The following is a 10,428-nucleotide window of genomic DNA, read 5'->3' on the forward strand; positions in this document are numbered from 1 at the left end:
CATACACACATATACATACATATACATATGTAGATATATAGATATATAGATATATTTAAGTTAATATCCGACAAACCAAAATAATTAGGCAGATTCTGGCATGTTGCGTACACCTGTAGTAACAACATTTGTGATTTAAAATTTAAATTTTATCTAAAACAGATCTTATTATTGTTAGTTTTAAATAAATAAAAAACAAATTTGAAAGTTACTTACATACGTATGTATTTAATTAAAAAGATTCTCAAGGATTACATAAGCGCAAATGATCATCTGCTAGGCGGTAAAAATTTTAACCTCTTAGGAAAAATATAACGAAAGTGAAGTCTGAAAGAGCAAGCATATATTTTTACAACGCTTTTATCAACTTGTAATGTTGTGTGTCCAGAAACTTTCAATGTTGTGTTCCAGAAACTTTCAATGTTGTGTGTCCGACACCATAAAGCAAAGCTTTGCAAAGCTCCTATAAAAAAGCATAGTGAATAGGGCGAGGTAGATGACATCTAGATGTCGCCCTATGTACTACGTTTGCTACACCGGAAATAGACGACACGCCATTTCTTTAAATAAAATTAATTGGTGCTCGTTTGTATGTACATACATATGTAAATGCATGTGTGTGCACCTTTCTATTAATATCGTTAAATTATTTTAATATCTATTGCAAACTTTTATTCAGACAGGACTAAAAAGTAGAAAATAAATAATATAAAAAAAACTTTTTAATATACAACGCTTTTATAAATGGACTAAAAAGTAGAAAATAATACTTCTCAGTCCCATAGAATTTGTTTTGATAACTTTTGATTTTGAAATTTTAGCAAAAGTCATTATAAACAATCTATGAAATTGAAAATGAAAAGAGTGGGGCGCATGTAATACACCATGGTGTAATAATAACAAGGTGTTGTCAGTAACTTAACCTCACTTTTTCGGCAGGTCTATTCCGGTCACGCATTTTAAAGTACTAGAAAAGGTACTAATTATTTACTACCTTTAATCCGTTGGTGCATACTATTTTAAATTAAATGTAGAAAAATGTATAATTACAGGCTTATAAGCCTGAATATATGTTTGTATCGGCAGCTCCACACAGCTTGGACATATATTGTAACTTTAAAAAAATAAAAGCCGTAAAATAAGGCAATTTCCTATAAGACTGTAAATGATTTTCTAAATAGATTAAAACACATAAATATCGATAATATAAGCGAATTCCTAATTTAACCATGCAGCCACTCTATTCTAGTGTATCAGTAGTTCATTTGGCTCAATATTATGACAATGCAGCAAAAGTTATTTAATATAAAAGAGCGCCTTTCCATACGATTTTTGTGTACGTTTTTTTTCCATTGATAACCACGATATCTTTTATTTTTCTACTTTTTGAGGACAAAAATTATACAAATCCAGCAATTTTAAATATTAATATTGTTCTGAAAACACCAAGTTCTTTAAAAATCGCGATAAAACGAATTACTAAAATGGAGTATTTTAGATACTATTTCCCAACGAATAGTAGTATAAAAATTAAGATCGGCAGCACTGAAAATAAGCATGCCGATCTTGTCAAAATCACAACAAACACGTTGCTACTGACAACACCTTGTTATTATTCCACCATGTAATACACTTGAATTGATATGAAAAGTAATATATGTATGTATGTATGTGGGTATATTAATAACGACCGCTTAAAATCGATTTCAAAGTTCTACTTTCGCTGTAGAAATTTTAGGTCTACGTTATGTAGTTTGACTATTGTAAATTAAATCGAATGCCTTGTATTGCATGCGCTCCACGTTTTTCATTTTCAATTTCATAGATTGTTTATAATGACTTTTGCTAAAATTTCAAAATCAAAAGTTATCAAAACAAATTCTATGGGACTGAGAAGTATTATTTTCTACTTTTTAGTCCATTTATAAAAGCGTTGTATATTAAAAAGTTTTTTTTATATTATTTTTCCATTATGAGTACTATCTGTGAGTGAATGCCAGGAAGAGACACATTCCCCTACCCGAGGCTCCTAATCAAAGAGAAAAGAAAGAATAATCAGAGCATTAACCTGCTGAAATCATTTTGATCCCAAATAAAATTTGGTTGGTCCAACATTTTCACCCCTGACAACTCTGCCAGATTGGCGAAGTAGCGTGACTCCAGGTATTCCAGTCAACTCGGCTGCAGACATTGACACAGAAAGTGGTTAATTGATGTTTCGCCAATTTCATTACAGAATTGATGTTGATATGACCCAATAATGTCAACGCGGTACAATATTTCTATCCCGGGATCCCCGGTCTGGCCTTCCTACTTCTTAAAACTGGCCTCAATTGTAACTAATTTGGAGTGCAAAGACTTGTATAGACTCACGTAGATAGAATGTGGCTCGAAAGAAACAATTGATGCCGTAGCTGCAACTCATTGGAGTAGCTGCCCAGGAATACAGTGGCATTTCTAAGCAAGCCTGTTTTTGCTGGTCTAACAGAACTAATAGCCCGGGCCTTTCCCCAATAGGCATTCAGCTGATTGTAAATTTCGGTTTTCATTTTATTCAGACTATATCTAATGGTTCCTTATTTCAAACGATGAAAACATTTTAAACGATGCTTTATAACTTTGGGCACGAAAACATTTCACGTTTCAATAAGACTATGCACCATCGCACGGAGTTCGCGAAATTCAACGTTTTTTAGAAAAAAACTTGCCAGCTTAATTTCTTTGCAACAATGGCCACAATATTCACCGGTCTTAGACCAAATGGATTTCTCCATATGGTCCATTCCTGACGCCAAAGTATCAACTAAAAAAAAAGAGAAATGCAACGCCTTTAAGATTGCTCATCGCCGCAAAGTATCGCCAGGCCATATTCGTGCAGCGTGTGGATCATTTCCAGACAGATCCGATGATGTTATCCGCGCTAAAGGTGGCCAATCAAAAATAAAAGTCGAGCTCCTCATCCCATAATGGCAAAATTTTTTGTGGAGTTATTTATTTTTATTTAAGTAATATCCGTTCTACCTAAATATATATGAAGCAAATCGGACCATAAGTACGGGGTTCCCAAAATTTCGACACCTGCGCCACTTAGGGGATACTTCATCTTTCATTTTGCATTGTCATAGGGTTTTGAGCTAACCGCCCTATTCCCACGTCATTGACAAAATTCATCGTATGACTATTGTCACAATTACTGCGCCTAATACTATACCACATACTATATACTTTAAGCGCTCTAATGGTGACAATTGTCATTAGCTGGATTGTCATTGGCATGGAAATAGGGCTGAAAATTTGAAGTGTTAAGTCTCTAGCTTATTAGGAAGTTAGGTAAATATTCATTGTAAGATTTGTTTACCCACAGTTGAAAAATATTCTGCCTTATCCTGAGTTTCACTCGAAAAAAATTCGCCCGAAAACTTGTTATCCGCCCATAGTTAATATATGGAAACTAAACGTGAAAATTGAACAGATTTGGGGAAAATGAAATTCATTATAAGGCTGAATAAAGGCTTATAAAAATTAACAAAACTATGGCATTTTTCATTGGTAACATCGTGAGTGCCTACCCCTGTAGTTATTATTGAATGTAAGTATGTGTGTATCCTTCTTATAGACTCCGAAATTAGCAAACCTATTTTGTCAATTTTTTTTTTGATAAATCAAAATAGTGTTCTTGCGAAGTTTGTATTAAATATCTCACCCGATATTTTAAAAAGTGTTAACACTTCCCTAAAAATTTAAATCTAATCAATAAGTTAAGTCATGTCAAATGTTATAGGATGGGTATGAAACGATAGTTATTTGAGAAAGTTTTAGGCAAAACATGTTTTAGAATACGATTGTTTAAAAATATTAAAATGAAATATACATACTTATGTATGTAAGTGATTTGACTCGCTTCTGCTAATTTTTGCGTAAAGAAAACTACTGATATTTATTGATAACTATCTGTGGTGGCCGCTGTGGTGTAGTGGTTAGCAGTGCGCGCTACCACTCCGAAGGGCCAGGGCTCAAGCCCGGTTCAACCCAGCATAAAAAATAAACGAAAATAAAAAAGCTTTTTTTTGTTAATAGCGGTCGCCCCTCGGCAGGCAATGGCAAACCTCCGCGTATATTTTTGCCATGAAAAACAGCTTCTCATAAAAATACAATGGCCGTTCGGAGTCGGCACATACTAACGTATGTGTTAGCGCCAATCTATTATTATTAGCTGTTAAGAAACAAAAGTATTGTTAATTGTTATTTTTATTTAAAACTCAATTCCCACTAACGGATTTTCGCCTCTAACCGATTCACGAAGAATTTCTAATTTTGAGCGTGTGTTCAGATAAGGACAACATTCACAAGCAGATGTCGCCACCAACAGTTGGAGCGGTTCGCGCTGTTGCTAGAAAATTTTAGTAGATCGTAAATTCTATATTTACGTTATCTGATATACGTTCTTTGTTTGGCAGGCAAGCTCTCATCTGGCAACGCTATCAGCTGTTTCATTTTGACAACCGCTTAAACAATTCCAGTTTTGCTGCAAATTCCAAACACATTTATCAAATGGTAGGTTTTTTAAAAGTATATTAAATTTACAAAGCTTTATTCATCAAAAATGTATTCTCTTTCATTCCTCCAACGACATAGCTCTTCTACTCATTCTTCAAATCCCTTGTGGGGAAAGATGTCGTCGTGGAACTTAAAAATGACTTAAGGTATGCCTTTCATTCGTATTTGCTGCCCGGTAGTTCTCTAATCCCTTTTTATTTGTAGCATTTGCGGAACATTACATTCTGTAGACCAGTACTTAAATATTAAATTAACCGATATTAATGTTACGGATCCAGATAAATATCCACATATGTTGTCCGTGAAGAATTGTTTCATCAGAGGCTCCGTTGTTCGGTACGTACAATTACCTGGCGATGAGGTAGACACTCAACTATTACAGGATGCAGCGCGGAAGGAAGCCGTCGTCAGTACGAGATAAAAGTATAAACATTTCCATGCAGTTCATATAGTACATATACACATCAAGTCAATAATTAAAATGTAAGCTTTCGTGTAAAAACGTTATTTTATATTTATTTTGCCAAAAGATCCTGTTTTTACGCCCTGTACATACATATGCATTCCCTGAGCTAGGCTGTTTTTAAGAAAGTTCCTAAACTGTTCTCGGTGTCGTAATACATCTATTCAAAGTTAGAAAGAGTGGCTTCGCACGTTTTTCTAGATAATCTGAATATGTATGTAGTACAGCGGCGAAAATATAAACAGGGAAGAGAGCCATTTGCCTTTCCTATTTTAATGTTTATTATTTTTTTTTTACGAAAGTGTAGCTCATTATCTAACAAAATGTTCATATCATACGTCAACAAAAGCGATACCGATCCGAAAATTGTCGCTAACTGGTTACAGAATCTCCCCCCCATGTATGTCAAAGTTTCAAGCTTTATACAAAAATTAGCAAAATTCATTCAGAAACATTCTGAGTATGCAGTTTTGTAGCTCACTCAATTTTAGGGCAACAAAGCTCTAATTTTAAGTAGCTAGGACTCACCGTTGATTTTTGTAAGGTGTTGCTCATTTTCTCCATTTAAAAAAAAATGTCCAACGTACATACTTTGTATGGAAGAAAATGCGAGAACAAAAAAACAAAGCCCCCGGTAAGAGCTTGAACTTCATTATACTAAAATTTAATGGGCTACAAAACTGCATATTCAAGGATTCTAAAAAATCGTATAAAGTTTCAAATTTTGAGTAACATTTGTTAATTTTTATAAAGATTTACAAATTTTGATTTACATATCCATAAAAGAAAAGACGCAACTAAAATATAAATACAATGAATAATTCAAAAAAACATATGTACATATACATATGTATATATATGTATGTATTTAAAACAGATTCCAAGTTTTATACAGTCTTATGTATTTAGCTGGCTTTATTTGACAGCAGCGAGGTTTTTTTCATTTCGGGATTATTTTTTTTATGTATGTAGATATTGTGCCTACTATTATGTTCGATATCTACTAAAAAATACAATGATTCTGAACTCACAATCAACGTGTTCTTTCATGTCATTAGTAGTTGATACGAACCTTGCAGGAGCAGCTATCTTATTTGGGCTTTAGAAGTAGTGCGATGGCGCTAAAATCGTTGGAGTCTGATGTATATTTTTCATTATACATACCCATCGTTACCTTAATAAAGAAAACCCCTAAATCATTTTCTTTCGAAATTCCGCTTTGTACAAAAGTTGGAAGATTACTCTCGCAAGAAACAAAAATAATTTAAAAAACAACTACTATATCATTAAACTAGTATCAGTGTTTATCAAAAACCAGTGTTAATTATAAATTCGATACTGAAGAACTCCGGTGCTTAAAGAGCTTTATTACTACCTTTCTGCAGTACTCACATGTTTATATCCTCGTTTATCCGATTTCTTGAACTTTATTTTATATTATTATTTTTGTAGTTATAAGAATATAGTTCATTCAGTAACATAAGGGCCATTCCAGCGACCACGACACCTCAGGTAAAAAAAAATAAATTACATAAATTCTTACCACTTTTTTCTCTATTTTATTGTTATAAATGCATATATAAATGCCGTAATATTTTTGCATCAAGTTTTCAAGGCATTCCTCAGGTATTAAAGGCAAAAATAAATGGTGGTAAGTTATTACAAAAGTGCGTTTATTGTGAGAAGTTATATGCCTTCAAGAAATGCTTATTGGATATCCACCCGTCACAGCAAAATATGTATTTTTTTAACATAACATTTAAATTCTAAGGTTTCCCACTAATCAAAAGGGGGCCCATTAAAACGACACACACACAAAAAAAAAAAAAAAAACGCGACATGTAAACTTAATTTTGGATCATAGATTACTAATCTGTAGACCGCTTTTCTAGATCAGGTAATTTTTCCTAGATATTTTCGTTTTAAGATTGCATTACGAGTGAAAAAAATGCTAACTTTAACAGGGAAAAAATTTTAAATTTAATGTCTAGCATTTCCTTTTATAAAATTATATAATGTAAGTACATATGTATCTTATTAAATACGTTTTAGTTTATTTAACTGCTTTACTAAAAAAGTAGCCCTAGCGTGTAAGTAAATTTCACAACAATAAATACATGTGATAAGAGTCGGTGAAGTCCGTTGTTAGTGTAGATACATACTTCCAATATGCATGTATATACCTATATTTATATACATATGTATGTACATAGTATCACAAATAAAATAGCGACATGCATATTTACATATGTACATATGTACATACATTACTTACTTACTTACATATGTATGTACATACATATGCATTTATGTATGCAGACCTGGTCAAATTGAATCATGTGCTAACATAAATCTTTAAAAATACAAAAAAGAAAAACGTGAGTTGTTAAATAAAACGTATGCTTCAAAAAGTGTGTCATAAACTGAGACCATATCGGAATGTCATTATAAGGTCATTGATATTGCACCAACAACAAGTGCTGTTAGAATTACTCTTTGGGTGGCAGCAGCTATAAAATAAAATAAATAACACAAAAAAAGAAAATAAAAACAAAATACATAAAAGGAAATAGCCTAAACATTCGCTTGCGATTGACAACGCGAAGGGTCGCAGCAGTCCATTAGTCGGATGTCATAAATCGCAAGCCGCCATTCCGCCATCAAATCTTCTACATCCCACATTCACGTGCACTCTGTATGCCTTTGCGTTCGTTTTATTTAATTTTAATGCTGTAATATTCATTCATTGTTCTTTTTTTCGATATTCGCAACTGTCGAAGGACTTAACTTTTTAACGTTTGCAGTAAAAGCAGGAAGCCGAGTCACTGAATAAGATGGACGAAGTAAATATGTATTTGGAAAGTTTATACATACTACATATGTATGTCTGTGTATGTATTAGGGATGTTCATTTTCCGATCCCGGGATTTCCGAGATGTCGTTATTACAATCGCGGGATTAGTCCCGGGATTTAGATATTCATTAATTTTCAACAACTTAAATCGAAAAAATTGCTTCTATATTGTTTGAGAAGCTCTCCTACCATAAAATAAATAATAAATAAATGGGTTTGAAACCAAATTTTTTATTTAAAGTGGCGTTTTTATTTTTTCTCTCTCACGTCAGGATTTATTTTAAAGGACTTTGTAATTTCAAAAATATGATTAAATCCAAAAATTATTAAAAAAAATTCAATGCAATATAGAATAAAAATATGGGTACCAAATGCAAGAGGAAGTTTTTTTTAGAATTAAAAAAAAATTAAATTTGTATTTTTTATAATTTTTTAAGCTCATAAAGTTAGATGTACGAAATTGGAGGATCTTATCGACGACGACACTGAAGATGGCACAACGCCGAAACCGGTTTGTCTGCAAACCAAACTTGACAAGGGATGACGGAAATTCGTTCCAAAATAAATGATCTTATCGACCTTATATAAGTCCTTAACATATTTATAATTTTTTCAAAAACAAATATTGCGAAATTTCAAGGACAAAATTTAAAAGGACGTTTTCAATACTTACCAGTTCTTCTGCACCATAAAATTGAATCTATTTAAATTCTTCAGGATTTCCTCTTTAATTTGATACCCACACTTCTTGTCTAAGCACATTTCTCTGAATTTTGAAATCATTTTTAAATTACTGATGTCAGAGTGAAAAACTAAAAACGCAATTTTACTATATTTGGCCCATGGTTGATATTTGGGTTTAGAAATTACTAATGCGCGGTGTTATATGTAACTATAATGAGCTAGACATTTAAAAAAAATATTAATTATTAAATAAAAAAGAAATATAGCCAATACTGGTCAAGAAAGGGAGTTTCTATTATTGCCATCAGTGCAAATTACAAATCCTGAAAATCCCGGGACTATTTGCCAAGAATCCCGGGATTTTTGGGATCTCAAAAAGGCCGGGATTGCAGGATTAACATTCCTATTTTGTATATGTAAATGGAAACATATATGTAAATATTTACATAAATACATATGTATGTATACATATGAACATTCATAAATTCGAATTTACTGGATGAACAATTTCAAAGAAAAGTGGTGAAAAAGGAAAAAGACACCTTGATTACTTTCGATGTTATCCACTTTTAATCACACTACACGCAAATTATGCTTATTATTTTGATTTGGTACAGTGCCTTTAACACAAGTGTTCGATTGTGATGATGTGTCTTTTTGTCTCCTTTTACACCCTTCCCTATTGGAAAAGAAAGTGGAAAAACGAAAATGACATTCCAAAAGTTTCACCGGGCGCACTGCTGAATTCAACAGACATCTTTTACATATATATGGAAACATAATTTAAGTATTTATATAACATAAACTTTTATAACGTTAGGGTGGTTCCATGAGAAACTGAACCTTAGTGGAAAAGTTATAATTTTTTTTTATAAAACTAACAAACGTGTGGATAAGACATTTGAAAAAGTTCTTGAATCAACCGAAAAATAACAAACTAAAACTTTAAATTCATTTGTATTACGTTTTCTACGTTTGGAAATTAAGTTCTAAGTAAATTCAACAGTAAAGCATGTCCCACTAAAGTGGTCCAAAAATGTATGTAAAAAAAATAAGCTCGGATTTTTAATGCCGCCACCCCCTAGGATTGTAATATACCGAAAAAAATATACCCATTTTTTTTATTTTGAAATAAAAAATAATTTAGGTAGTGCTCAAAGCGCTCAAAGTTTTCCATGTATTTTATATGGAGAAAAAACAACTTTTCGTAGAAATAGTGTAGAATTCTTGAAAATCAATATTTTTCGATCGGAAAACTTTATTTATCTTCAGGAGATTCCCAGTAATAATACCGAATTTTTCATGGTAACTATATTTTATAGGTCCTCCAAAGCCCTAAGAAAATGCAATGGGATCATAAAAAAGGTTAAATAAACAATTGGATATTAATATTGGAAGTCTCCTGAAGAGAACCACAGTTTTCCGGTCGAAAAATATTGATTTTCAAGAGTTTTATACCATTTCTACGAAAAATTGTTTTTTCTCCATATAAAATACATGGAAAACTTGAGCGCTTTGAGCACTCCCTAAATATTTTTTGATTTCAAAATAAAACAATAGACGTATATTTTTTCGGTATAGATCAATCCTAGGGGGTGCCAGCATTAAAACGCCGACTTAATTTTTTTGGACCACTCTAATGTCCCACCCGTGACAGCAATGGGTGGAACAGTTGTCAGAGGTGGGTTTACAGGGCTGATAAGCTTTAATTATTTATTCAGGTCAACGCAGGGGAGTAGGGGGAACGCGCGGACTCGCGGAGTTGGCCCTGAACCCTACCTGGGAGTGGGTCCCGATACTAGAAAGGAGGAGCCCAGGGGTGAGAGAAATAATATGAGGGACTTGAACTGACATAGTTCGGTAGGAATGC

At 32.8% G+C, this 10,428-nt stretch overlaps 1 protein-coding gene across 2 annotated transcripts in view; it reads left to right on the plus strand.

The window, feature by feature from the left end:
* The first annotated feature begins 4,469 nt into the window (after positions 1-4,469).
* Positions 4,470-10,428, plus strand: part of LOC118747980 (U6 snRNA-associated Sm-like protein LSm2) — a 21,013-nt gene continuing 15,054 nt past the window's right edge. Inside the window, exons 1-3 of one of the 2 annotated variants that reach the window (XR_004994006.1) lie at positions 4,470-4,554; positions 4,636-4,703; positions 4,762-5,040. Coding sequence is in view for 1 of the 2 variants with exons in the window: in XM_036482222.1 (XP_036338115.1) it covers positions 4,552-4,554; positions 4,636-4,703; positions 4,762-4,978 (288 nt within the window). In the remaining variant the exon portion in view is untranslated. Of the gene's footprint in view, positions 4,555-4,635; positions 4,704-4,761; positions 5,060-10,428 lie in introns of those variants that run through there. The other variant, XM_036482222.1, reaches the window with a different exon arrangement.

This window comes from Rhagoletis pomonella, unplaced genomic scaffold (genome assembly GCF_013731165.1).
Source record: "Rhagoletis pomonella isolate Grant_MI unplaced genomic scaffold, Rhpom_1.0 Rhpom_scaffold_00012, whole genome shotgun sequence".
Lineage (NCBI taxonomy): Eukaryota > Metazoa > Arthropoda > Insecta > Diptera > Tephritidae > Rhagoletis > Rhagoletis pomonella.